The sequence below is a fragment of the Colletotrichum scovillei genome (genome assembly GCF_011075155.1).
Source record: "Colletotrichum scovillei strain TJNH1 chromosome Unknown Contig00001, whole genome shotgun sequence".
Lineage (NCBI taxonomy): Eukaryota > Fungi > Ascomycota > Sordariomycetes > Glomerellales > Glomerellaceae > Colletotrichum > Colletotrichum scovillei.
The window spans coordinates 3,616,698-3,628,538 of NW_023336259.1; the positions used below are offsets into that span (position 1 = coordinate 3,616,698).

Genomic DNA, 11,841 nt, shown 5'->3' on the forward strand with positions numbered 1-11,841 from the left:
TAAAGTTCTTCGGAGATCAACTAATACTGAAGTTCTTCAACAGCTCCGTCCATGGAGAACAGGTTAGAAGAGGCATACCATCATAGCCAGTCAATTAATCTCGGCGAACTGGCGACAGGACAAAAGACTACGCGAACAATGCACAATACATCACATCATCATACAAGGTTGTTTGTCTTAACGTTCCAATTCTGAGCGTCTACCTCATCTGTCTCATGATCATGACGGGCTAACTAGAATACACCCATACATCTAATATGGGGAGGCAATTATGGAAAACTTCCGAAGCCGCAATTAAAACCGAAAACCGTCCAACTCCGATGAACTTTTTCTCTGGTATCCCGTATTTTTCATCCCAAAGATCCTTTAGTCAACCTCCTCCATGGCGCTGTCACCAGTCTCGACAGCGGACGTGTCAGCGGCAGGGGCCTCGACAGTCTCCTCCTCCTCGTCAATGTTCAGGCCGAGCTGGACAAGCTTGTGGATGCGCTCGGCGAAGCTGGCGGGCTCATCAATGGTGAAGCCAGAGACCAGGAGAGAGGTCTCGAAGAGAAGCTGGACGATAGACTTGACGGTGCGGTCGTTCTCGCCGTCGGTCTCGACCTTCTTCTTGAGCTCCTTGATGATGGTGCTCTTGGGGGAGATCTCGAAGGTCTTCTTGGAAGACATGTACGAGGACATGGAGGTGTCACGGAGGGCCTGGGCCTTCATGATACGCTCCATGTTGGCGGACCAACCGAACTGGCCAGTGCGGATGGCGCAAGGGGCACCAGTAAGCATCTGGGAGACGACGACCTTCTCGACCTTGTCGCCGAGAACGTTCTTCAGGCTCTTAGCGAGACCCTCGTACTCCTTCTCCTCGGCCTCACGGGCAGCCTTCTCCTCCTCGGTCTCCTCGAGCTCGAAGTCCTTGGTGATGTCGACGAGCTTCTTGCCCTCGAACTCCTTGAGCTGAGTCATGGCGTACTCATCAATGGGGTCAACAAGGAAGAGAACCTCGAAGTTCTTCTCCTTGAGGGAGTCCAGGAAGGGAGACTTGGTGACAGCCTTGATGGACTCGCCAGTGATGTAGTAGATGTTCTTCTGAACCTCGGGCATGCGAGTGACGTAGTCGGAGAGGGAGGTGAGCTCATCGCCAGACTTGGTGGAGTTGAAGCGGAGGAGCTTGGCGAGGATGTTGCGGTTCTGGGAGTCCTCGTGGATTCCGAGCTTGAGGTTCTTGGAGAAGGCAGAGTAGAACTTGTCGAACTGCTCCTTGTCCTCAGCGATCTCCTGGAAGAGCTCAAGAGCCTTCTTGACGATGTTCTTCTTGATAACCTTCATGATCTTGTTCTGCTGAAGGGTCTCACGAGACAGGTTGAGGGGAAGGTCCTCAGAGTCGACAACACCCTTGACGAAGCCGAGCCACTCGGGGATGAGGTCGGTGGCATCGTCGGTGATGAAGACACGGCGGACGTAGAGCTTGATGTTGTTCTTGGTCTTCTTGGTCTCGAACAGGTCGAAGGGAGCGCGCTTGGGAACGAAGAGGATGGCACGGAACTCGAGCTGACCCTCAACAGAGAAGTGCTTGACGGCAAGGTGGTCCTCCCAGTCGTTGGAGAGGGACTTGTAGAAGGAGGCGTACTCCTCCTGGGAGATGTCCTGGGGGTTGCGAGTCCAGATGGGCTTCTGCTTGTTGAGCTCCTCCTCCTCAATGGAAGTCTCCTTGACCTTCTTGGTCTTGGGCTTCTTCTCCTCCTCATCGTCATCGACCTCCTCGATCTTGGGCTTCTTGTCGTCACCCTCCTCGGTGGTCTCGGTGGCCTCCTCATCGGGGACCTCCTTCTCAGTCTCCTTGGTGACGTGGAGGTAGATGGGGTAGGAGATGAACTCGGAGTGCTTCTTGATGACCTCCTTGACCTTGGCCTCGTTGAGGTAGTCGGTCTGCTCATCCTTCAGGTGGAGGATGATCTTGGTGCCGCGGCCAAGGGCCTCACCCTCGGTGTCAGGGGTGATGGAGAAGGTACCACCAGCGGAAGACTCCCAAACGTACTGCTCGTCGTCGTTGTGCTTGGAGACGACGGTGACCTTGTCGGCGACAAGGTAGGCAGAGTAGAAACCAACACCGAACTGGCCAATCATGGAGATATCGGCACCGGCGGTGAGGGCCTCCATGAACTGCTTGGTTCCGGAGCGGGCAATGGTACCCAGGTTGTTGACGAGGTCCTAAAGAGGTCAGCCACTGATCGTTGCATTTGATTGGGAGGTGATGGGAACATGTGGTACTTACAGCCTTGGTGAAACCAATACCGGTATCACGGATGGTGAGGGTCTTGTTCTCCTTGTCGGGGATGATGTCGATTCTCAGGTCCTTGCCCGAGTCGAGCTTGCTGGGGTCGGAAAGAGACTCATAGCGGATCTTGTCCAAGGCATCGGAGGCGTTGGAAACAAGCTCACGCAGGAAGATCTCCTTGTTTGAGTAGACAGTGTTGATGATGAGCGACAGGAGCTGAGAGATCTCAGCCTGGAACTCGAAGGTCTCCGGGGAAGACATTGTGATGGAGGATGTGGGTATCTAGGGCGTAACGGTCGTAATTCTGTCAAAATTTGTTAGATGGTGTTTGGAAAGGTTGGCTGTGTGGCGGTGAGGCTGCGGTTTGTGGAGGGGCAGTAGAGCGGGGGGAGGGGAGCCTTGTCGCCAATTTCGCAGAATTGGAACTCCAAGGCAAATAGATGGTGCAAAGATGATGAATCTCAATCACTGACGATATTGACGCTTGAATTGTGAGATACCAAGCCCCAATCGAGAGAGAAGTGAGGGGTGACGCTGGGGATGGCAAAGCGGCATCGAGACCAGGCCGGGACGGCGGGGTGTGTTTCGGCAAGCTTACCTTGAGAAGAGCTTCTCTACGGATGCAACAGGTCTTTCGCTGCTACGAATCGACGATGGAAAGATTGATTCTTTTGGGGGAGTAGGAGAGAAGAGAGAAATTGGGAGAGGAAGAGAAAAGTTGAGATGCGAGGAAGAAGAAGTCTGAGAGTCAAGACGACGTGGGAAGAGGAGGAGGCTAAAAAAGAAAAAGGCGTCTGGAGTCCCGGTGGCCGTCTGGACCCCAAAGCAGAAAGGCAGCGACGCTCACCCCCCCAGCTCAAGAATTCTATGCGATTCCATCACCTCCAGGCCTTCCAGACCCTTCTCTGATTCGCTTGCCCTGCCACCACAGCAACCGTGCGGGGGCTCTGATTGGCTGATCTGCGGGGGCCACCGTGTGGGACGAGGGTCCCTTTTTTTTCTTGTGCCTTCCTCGCCTGCCTGCCGCCTGCCGCCTGCGCCTGCCTCCATAGCACCTCAGATCAGCATGGAAAAGAAGAGAATCGCCATCCAATGCATTTGGGGAAGGGACGCCTTACCGCCAACCAACGATGTGCGCTTGCCTTGTGAACTGCATCAAGTGTATTTACCTTGGGTACCTCACCTTATGTAAGGAACCTCTTCTGTATGTACCTTACTCCGTACCTACCAAAGGTACTTCAGAAGACTGAGGAAGGCGTCACTCTACCTAGGTACCTCACGTAGCGGCCGGTGGTCACAGCTTCTTGCCTTCCATTGATTCTCCCTTGCCTCCGTGCCTCCTTCGGTGTGGGGATGAACAGTGTCTGTTTGTCCACAGTCCAAAGTCTTCTTTTACTCCAGTTTTTACCCCCTCCGGGTGATGGACCCCTCTCAATATCCTCAATCAGAAATCGACACTTCCACTGTTTGCTAGATGCTTCTGTTTACTCCATGGTCCATCTTGAATGGTTCGATGTCAACGCGTGCGAACTTCAGCCCAGCAACCAGTCGTCTGGCGTTGAAATACCCTTGCCACAAGTCCCACCCATCGACGAGGCTGAAAATCAAGCGCCACCCCTTCGTGAAATCTGCCCCGAGATTGGGTGCTGGGCTGCTGGCTTAAGTCTGCGGCGGCGCCTTACGGATATGCCAGCCAGCACATCTCATCTCCCCCGCGTCCGAACCGCCCGCATCATTGGCAACGGCCAGGGGGTCGTTGCACGGTCCATCTCTTTTCACGACGTCTATTCTCGGCTTCAACTACCATGCCTGCCCTACTTCAGTTGGGACCCGTTTCACACCGCTGCCAAGGAGCCGCAGAAAGAGTTGCTTATAGAACTTGCTCTATCCAAAACCTATCAGCAGACACTAAGACAGGCCAATTAACTCCCGTCTATTTACGCTTTTTGACTCAGACTATTTAACTCTCAATTCAAGGTTAATTTTGACCACCCTCGACAATAGTCGCACATAGTTGGGCATATCTACATAGACACATCCCGACACTGAAGAATAGGACAAGGGCGAGTTTCCAGGCCCGCACTGAGCTGAATGAATGCTATTTTCTAAAGTATGCTAAGAGTGCTAACCAGGTCCAAGCGGTGGCAGAACCGCCTAAGGCAGTTTCGGTAACCGCTCTATGCGGGATAAGCGAGATAAGCGAGATACTAAGCGATGGGCAGACTGAACAATATGAAGTTCCAACAGCGATAGTCTACCGGTTAGGGCAGCCCGTTTTGCGGTCACAAGCATTCCTCCCCTTAGGACAAGGCTTGCCCTTCTTGGTGCGTGTGTCGCAGCAATCCGCATCCTAGACAGAGAGCATGTTAGAAAGATGCTTTTGTGATGTCTTGGGGCAGAAGGGGTAACTTGTGAGGCTACTTACACACTGCTGCGGGGTGATTCCAAACTTGGCACAGTAATTGTCTGTGTCGCCGCCAACATTGCAAGCGCCTTGCCTGTTGCAGGCATCTACGTTATCTTTGCCGCCCCAGCAGCAATTGGGATCGTAGCTTCCTGCAATCATGCACTATATCGAGTGTTAGCCACTCTGCATCAAAGCTGGCCGAAGCGGAAGAGGTCACTTACGCCAGCATTGACCGATGTAATGGTCATGGCAGTGACGAAGAGGAAGTTGATGAGCTGCATATTGGAGATATGGAGTGCTGCTTGAAGGTGGTTTTGAAGTAAGGTGTCTAAGAGGTCGTGATAGACTGATAGTTGTATTGTGAACTTGTGAGTGAAGAGTCGAGTGATTTCTACTTTTAATCGATGGATGATTCGACCTTTATATAACATAAAATCCCATTCCAAAAGTAAGTAGTGCATCGATGCCACTCCTAGAAATAGGCCGCTAGCCTTACTTGAGCAGGAGATACCGAACTCGTGATATGAAACAGACTAGACTTCTTCATGCAATGATTATTGTTACTTGGCGATGTTGAGAGTATGCTTGTCGAACCTCACGGAGACATGAACAGGCAACATACACTATCACTAGTATTGATGGCCTTGACGGCCTTGATGCACGGCCTTGAAGAAGAAACACCTCCTAGAGCAGGAGGTGAACAGACATACCATATCCCACTTCGGCCATATTGATAACCACTCAAACCGACACGTATTTCTCTATTATTACCTTATACTTTACCAAGCATGTCTCACCGTAAGGGCGACACTCGAGCAGCTGAGCACAGTATGAAACGGGATAGACGCGGGTGTTCCTACTGTCATCACAGAATACAACTGACTCGCATACCTACTCGCACGGCTGTAAACTCTATAAGCGATGAACCACGGGCCTTGGAACGTGCTTCAGGGATATTTTTTCCGTAAAAGGATGGTCCAAATCGGATATTCTGCCTTGGTGGCCTGAAGTGAGGAAACCTGCCGGACTAGTAAGTGCACGTGCATACAGAGTCTCGACTTGAACATGCCGACTATCAAAGGCAACTAGCTCGAACATTGGCACAATTAGTGTGCTACGCCGATGGACTCTGGGCACCCCTTTAGGATGTATCAAGGCCGTAGTCTCATGAATTGGAAAGGGGCAAGCCCGAATATCAGGATTCTATTTTCAAGTACACACAGTGATTTGAGCCATCTGAGAAAAGTATAAAGCTCATCTGTCTTGGATCATCAGGATGACTTGGAACCAGTTCATTATCTCTATCCAACTTCAACATCTTACACATACATATCTACTATCAAATCTGATTCCATTCCTTCACCATGAAGTTCTCCTCAGTTATTATCAGCATCATCTCCCTGACGGTGGGAACGGCCATCGCCAACCCGACTAAGCTTGAGAACCGACAGAAAGCCCCAGGAGTCGGCGACCCAAATGCTCAGTGCGATGGGAAGCATGACTGCTGCTTTAGCTCAGAAGCTGCCTGCTTTAGGCAGTACGGTACTCTTTCCGGCAACATTTACTGCCCGCTGCACAAGTATTGTGCTACAGACTATAACATCCCCCGCACCAAATGTGTAAGTAACACGATGAGAAGAATTATAGGGCAGAGCTGACGTGTAGTATACATAGAACGCTGATTGCTGTTCAATCTCCAATGGCTTGGGTCGTGGGTGCCCGGGCAAGTAGATGGAGTCATTACACTGTCTTTACTGGTATTGGATCTCACATTACACTACTATTCCGGATAGCGTATGCGTTTCGGGCGTCCTCATCTGAAATATATCTGGAGTGGGGTGTAAGCTTCGAGAGACTCCAATGCGGTGGGCGGTGCAAAAGGTTATGACGGAGGAGAAGAATCTATGATCATGAAAGCGATTCGTAACATTGTATGCATAGAATGAATGAATGTAGAGAATTTCATCTATTGGACTTGGCCAAAACCGACCTATTTGATATCTCTCACCTGACGGCCTCTTATGCAAAGTTGGTTGTTGGAAACAAATCAAAGCCCAGTTCATACCGTCAACAAGCTCCCAGTGCCGATTTATAGCCGCCCTAACCATCCTCTTGGAAATCAATGGGCGGAGTTTCCCTCACATAGTATACACTCTATCCGCAATCTCTATACATGGGGTATGATACACAGCATCTCCAACCTCAGTCTCCCGCCTTCACTTCTCTCCCTTTACCAAACACTCCCCCAGCGTCCGATACCGTCGATCAGCATAAACAAGCCCAAACCCCTCCCCTCCCCCCCTCACAACCCCCTCAACCTCCCCAACAACAACAACATGATCCCTAACCCTCACCATCCCCTCCCCAAGAGCCCGACACTTGATCACATACAACACCCCCTTCCCCTCAAGCAAAGGCGCCTCCCCATCCTCCTCAACAACCTCAACCCCCTCAGGCAACCCCTCAAACAAGCCCTCGCCAGCCCCAGCGTTCCCCCTCGTAAACAAATCCGCAACCCTCGCGCCCTCCCCCCCCTCCGCGAGAACATGCACATTGAAGACCCCGCCGCTCTCGTGAATCGCATCCAGCGTCCGGCTCGGCGTCCGGACGTTGAACGTCACCAGCGGCACGGGCTCCATGCTCAAGCTCACGAAACTCGACATCGTCATGCCCCGTGGCCGACCCGCGCGGTCTGTGGCCGTGGCGACGACGACCGAGTGCGCTACTCTCCGCATCACGCCGCAGAGCTGTGCTGGGAGGTCGGCTGCGGGGTCGTGGGTTGTTGTTGGGGGTTGGTGGGGTTCTCTGCGCCATGTCGTCGTTGGTGTCGTTGGTTTCGAGGAGGAGAGGTATCGCGGTGTCGTGTGTATCCTTCGGTGGTGCTCGGAGGTCGGTGGGTTTAGGCCGACGGGCCTTGCTGTGCATGGCGAACGTTCATTCTGAGCTGAGACGATGCGTTAGTGACCGGGTTCAAGCATAGTGAATAGTGACAATTCCTTACAGCTTCGAATCAGGGTCCGCTGGAGGCCGTCTCCTCCGGTCCTTGGCCGGCCGACGCGACGCAGCGCGGTCCCCAGCACACGAGCTCCGGTCATCGCATGCGCCGGAGCTTAGCCCGAAGTCGCTGTACGGGGTAGCGCGCAGTCGCTCAAGAAATCGGCAGTCTAACAAAGCAATAGACGGCGCAACTGAAATCCACGCAGGTCGCGTCTGTAAGTTTCATCAAAGGAAAGCAATGGCTCGTGGAGGGGCTATGAAGGACGTCAAAAGCTGGACTTCCTAACCCCCCTTGTAATGGTGGTAGCTCAAGCTCTCGGTGATGTAAACCGAACCCAGAAAAATTCCTTATCGATAAGAAACCACTCATCCCCGGGACACACGCTGCGCTGTGGACCCGCGCGCACGGAACTCCCCGGCCCCGACCAACCGAAATTTTGGTTTCCTCAGGTCGCGCGGCCAGCTGGGCCAAGGAAAGACTCGAGTCCAATTCGAGCCAGCATCGCCAAAAGCTTCAAACAAATTCTCCTTTTCGCCCACGCGCGCCGCTCCCCCTCCGCCCGTCGCACCGCTTCCGCCAGCGCCAATCCCTCCCCACGATCCTCCCAGAGCTCTTTCTCGCCTCCGATCCAATTGAGCTTTCCTCCACCACTCCTCGAACCATACGAAACATCCGCAAAAATGGGCAAGCTCCCAACCCACCTGCCCAGGCCAACAAGCCTCCTGTCCCACCGGCCCTCCCTCACAACCTCCTCCTGCTCCGGCGCCACACTCTCCGCCTCCTCACCACGGATAGGAAGCATCCAGCAATCCCGCGCAGCAACCTTCATCCCCCGCCCCCGCCGCCCCTACACCTTCACCCAGCTCATCCAGCTCTCCGATGGAAGCACCTACACCGTCCGCACCACCTCCCCCTCCCCCCTCGTCCGCTCCGCAAAGGACTCCCGCAACCACGCCCTCTGGCAACCCTCCGACAAGTCCCTCAAGAACGTGGAAGTCGACGAGGCCGGAAAACTCGCGGCCTTCCGTGAGCGCTTCGGTCGCGGGTTCGATTTGGCCGCCAAGAAGCCGACAGAGGAGGAGCTCAACGCCGCCGCCGCCGCCGCCGCAACCTCTTCTGCAAAGGACGCTGGAAAGGGCGCTGCTGGAAAGGACGCTGCTGCCACAGGAAAGGATGCTGCTGCTGCTGCCGCCCCGGCAAAGGAGACCGCGAAGCCAGCCCAGCCGGCCGCCACCCCCGAGGACGACGACATCTTCGACATGGGCGACTTGATCAGCGGGTACGCCGCGATGCAGCCGCAGCAGGCTGCCAAGGAGCCCCCCAAGAAGGTGGCGGCACCGGAGAAGGGCAAGAAGGGAAAGAAATAAGGCAGCGCGAGAGCATGACGCAAACAAAACCATCACCACTGTCATCAGCATCCCCCTGCGTATAGCTGGCGAGAAAAGAAGCTTGTACGATGCATAGAGCCGGATCATTGTATTAAAAAGGAGAATTTCACGGAGAACCGCCGAGAGGGGCGAACAAAAGCGTGGTCAGAGGAGGAGGTGGATTACGGGAGCCCCTTATACCGCCCATGGGGTTTCTTCTACTGTCAGATATGTACAACAACCACAACTACTACAACCAAGAAAGGATAGGCTCCACAATGTGCACTTGCTGCCCAGACTTTATTCACTCGTCACTCGTCCCAGTGCGCCGTGGGGTCGAAGAAGAAACCGCTGCTGTGATGCGTAGGTATAATATAGTGAATCAGCGGACGCCGTGCCTCGGGCTTCTAGTCAGAGTCGTCGTTGATGGTGGCACGAGCCCTGTCAATGGCTGTGTTGCCGGGCGGCTTGCCCGAGGGTTGGATGACGGGCGGCCGGTAAAAGACCGTCTCGTCGTCCTCGGCATCCAGCTGCATGAGGAACGTCTCCCACTTCTCAATCAACTATCGTGTGTCAGTCTCAATGCCGCCTTCGTGAGTGTCGCGGATTGTCTTACCTCTTTTTGTGCCTCTACCGCGCTCTCCAAGAAGGTCTCAACGCCGCTCTTGAAGTCCTCCACCTTTTCCCTCTCAAAGCGGTCCAGCTCCGCCCTCATCAACCGGCCCATGTCCTCAAACAAGAGCCTGGCCTGGTGCACCTTTCTCTCCACGTCGCCGACCTCCGCGCTGACCTGGTTCAGCCTGTCCTGCTGGCTCTTGCCTTGCCGCAGGAGCTTGTCCTGCGAGGCCTTCTTCTTCTGCAGTTCTGACTCGGCAGAGTGCCACGAGTGGAACGCCTTTTGTCGCTGGCTGAACGCCTGCTTGACTGACCCAATCAGGCGGATGTACTCCTCGATAATGATGCCAAAGGTCAAAACATCCTGCTGGGCCTGACGGTCGTAGACATCGCGGATCGTCAGCTGCAGCTCGGACAGCGCATCCAGCGGGCCCGACAACGAGGGCGAAAGCTCAACCGTGGACAGAGCGTGTAGAGACGCCGAAAAGTCTCCAGCGGCCTCGGCCATCATCTTGCGCTGGCCAACCATTGTCTCCATGGCCTTGAGCAACGCTTTGAGCTGGTTCTCAAGCGCATCGAGGTAAACCTTGCGGTCATGGAACCACTGTCGTCCTTTGTCAGTACATAGTTCTCCTGGTAATCCCAGCGCACACTCACGTCATCTTGCTCGACAAACTTGCTGCTGCCACCGACGTTAATACCCAGACTGCCGAGGACACCCTTGCTTTCTCCGGGGATCGGTTCCCTTCGCTCCTTGTGCTTGACGTCGACATTGAACGATTCGCTCTCGAGGAACAGCTTCAGGTCGGCATCGTGCTGTAGAGTAGGGTGCGCAGCAGTCTTGTTCACCATTTTCTCCAAAGCGGCGCGACGTCCTTCGACAAAGTTACTCTCGAACCGACCGACAGCCTGCTTATCCGGCGGCGGCGGCACAACGACACCCGGGTTGTTTCCGTGCAGCGTATTGTACAGCCAGAGGAAGTCACGGTATCTGCGCTTTACTTCGAACTCGGGCTGCTTGTAGGCCTTTGAGGAGGTCTGCGGTATCCATCATGATTAGCGCGAGCTCCTCTCCCCCAAATCCCCGCTTCACCGATGGAAGAGCCTCATCTTACCTTGGTCCTGACAGAGTAGACGATATGCGAGCTGGTCAAGTCGCCAACCTTGTGCGGATCGCCGACCGTGATCTGGAAGCTCGGCTTGCTAGCCTGCTCGACGCTGACGCTAGGCTGAGTATGCGTCCGCACCGGGCTAGGATGCGCAGCCTGGACGGGCGGCGGCTGCCTCGGGCCAGACGGACGGTCGTAATCGTCCTCGTCGATGTGATGAGGGTCGGAAGGTCCGGCGCGGCGGCCCTGCTGGGGCGGCATCGAGGTGCGGATCACCATCTGCTCCTTCTGCGGCGGCACGGGCGGAGCATCCTGACCGGCTTCGGCGCCATTGTCTGCGGCGGCGGGAGCGCCGAGGGGACCCAGAGGACCGAGGGGATCGTCGACGGCTTCGAGGCGGGTAGGTTGGGCGGATACGAGGCGGCGGACAGGTCCGGAGCGTGAAGGGCGAGGTGCAGACGCCGTGCTGGGTGCGTCTGACTTGGCCGCGGGCTGCGACGACGTCGACTCTTCGCTTTGGGAGGGCTGCTGTTGGGTCGAGGGCTCGGAGGTGGGTTGCGAATCGCCCCATGGCGACTCTTCGAGGGGATCCATCCTTTCGTTTGCTCGATGCGCCAGCGGCTGTGGCAATTTCGTGAGAATGAAATCGGGTTAGATGACAAGCCTTTGGAGTACCACGAAAAGCGGGCGATGGTTGATGTGGTGAGTTGAGGTGAGGTGGGATGTGGTCTGGCAAAAGGCAAGGCAGCACAGTAAGGTAAGGTACATCCAAGGCACGGCCGGTTCTGGTTGTGTCTGACAGAGGCTCAATGCGAAAGGTGCACAGCTGCTCCGCACCACCTGATTCGCTGTAGCCCGTTGGAAGCTTCAGCCACTCGACCTCGATTGGGACCCCAGAGCCCATCGAGGCCCCTGTACCTTAGGTACCTACTCGGCCCGCCCCAGAAGCGCCGCAGTTGAGGTACCCAGCGGTTGCGGTCAACGTCACTGCTCCAGTCTCGACTGACGCCAGGCAATGGTGGTGCCAATGTACGAAGTAGGTACCTTACTGAGACATACCATGGACAAAGACT

General features: G+C 54.9%; 4 protein-coding genes across 4 annotated transcripts; 1 reads left to right on the forward strand and 3 right to left on the reverse strand.

Moving 5' to 3' along the window:
* Positions 1 to 185: 185 nt before the first annotated feature.
* On the reverse strand, positions 186 to 3,035 carry HER10_EVM0001749 (hsp90-like protein). Its single transcript, XM_035482872.1, has 2 exons — positions 2,270 to 3,035; positions 186 to 2,205 (listed from the first exon to the last, which is right to left on the reverse strand). The coding sequence occupies exons 1-2, from the start codon at positions 2,531 to 2,533 to the stop codon at positions 367 to 369; spliced, it is 2,103 nt and encodes a 700-aa protein (XP_035338013.1). The 5' UTR covers positions 2,534 to 3,035; the 3' UTR covers positions 186 to 366.
* Positions 3,036 to 6,895: 3,860 nt separating this feature from the next.
* Positions 6,896 to 7,960, reverse strand: HER10_EVM0005186 (flavin reductase like domain-containing protein; the record flags this gene model as incomplete). Its single annotated transcript, XM_035474809.1, has 2 exons — positions 7,681 to 7,960; positions 6,896 to 7,623 (listed from the first exon to the last, which is right to left on the reverse strand). The coding sequence occupies exons 1-2, from the start codon at positions 7,772 to 7,774 to the stop codon at positions 6,896 to 6,898; spliced, it is 822 nt and encodes a 273-aa protein (XP_035338326.1). The 5' UTR covers positions 7,775 to 7,960.
* Positions 7,961 to 8,177: 217 nt separating this feature from the next.
* On the reverse strand, positions 8,178 to 11,496 carry HER10_EVM0001614 (uncharacterized protein). Its single transcript, XM_035471358.1, has 4 exons — positions 10,775 to 11,496; positions 10,317 to 10,697; positions 9,661 to 10,263; positions 8,178 to 9,607 (listed from the first exon to the last, which is right to left on the reverse strand). Exons 1-4 carry the CDS (start codon positions 11,360 to 11,362, stop codon positions 9,452 to 9,454), a joined length of 1,728 nt encoding a protein of 575 aa, XP_035338000.1. The 5' UTR covers positions 11,363 to 11,496; the 3' UTR covers positions 8,178 to 9,451.
* Positions 8,358 to 9,044, forward strand: HER10_EVM0006177 (mitochondrial ribosomal protein; the record flags this gene model as incomplete). Its single annotated transcript, XM_035475769.1, has 1 exon — positions 8,358 to 9,044. One exon carries the CDS (start codon positions 8,358 to 8,360, stop codon positions 9,042 to 9,044), a length of 687 nt encoding a protein of 228 aa, XP_035338417.1.
* Positions 11,497 to 11,841: the final 345 nt, after the last annotated feature.

Bases quoted from the DNA above. Each gene is read 5' to 3' on its own strand.
- HER10_EVM0001614 (XM_035471358.1), bottom strand. From the start codon at position 11,362: ATGGATCCCCTCGAAGAGTCGCCATGGGGCGATTCGCAACCCACCTCC. The intron at 10,698-10,774 runs GTAAGATGAGGC...TGGATACCGCAG, and splicing joins TCTACTCTGTCAGGACCAAG to ACCTCCTCAAAGGCCTACAA. The intron at 10,264-10,316 runs GTGAGTGTGCGC...AAAGGACGACAG, and splicing joins AGTTTGTCGAGCAAGATGAC to TGGTTCCATGACCGCAAGGT.
- HER10_EVM0001749 (XM_035482872.1), bottom strand. From the start codon at position 2,533: ATGTCTTCCCCGGAGACCTTCGAGTTCCAGGCTGAGATCTCTCAGCTC. The intron at 2,206-2,269 runs GTAAGTACCACA...TGACCTCTTTAG, and splicing joins GTATTGGTTTCACCAAGGCT to GACCTCGTCAACAACCTGGG.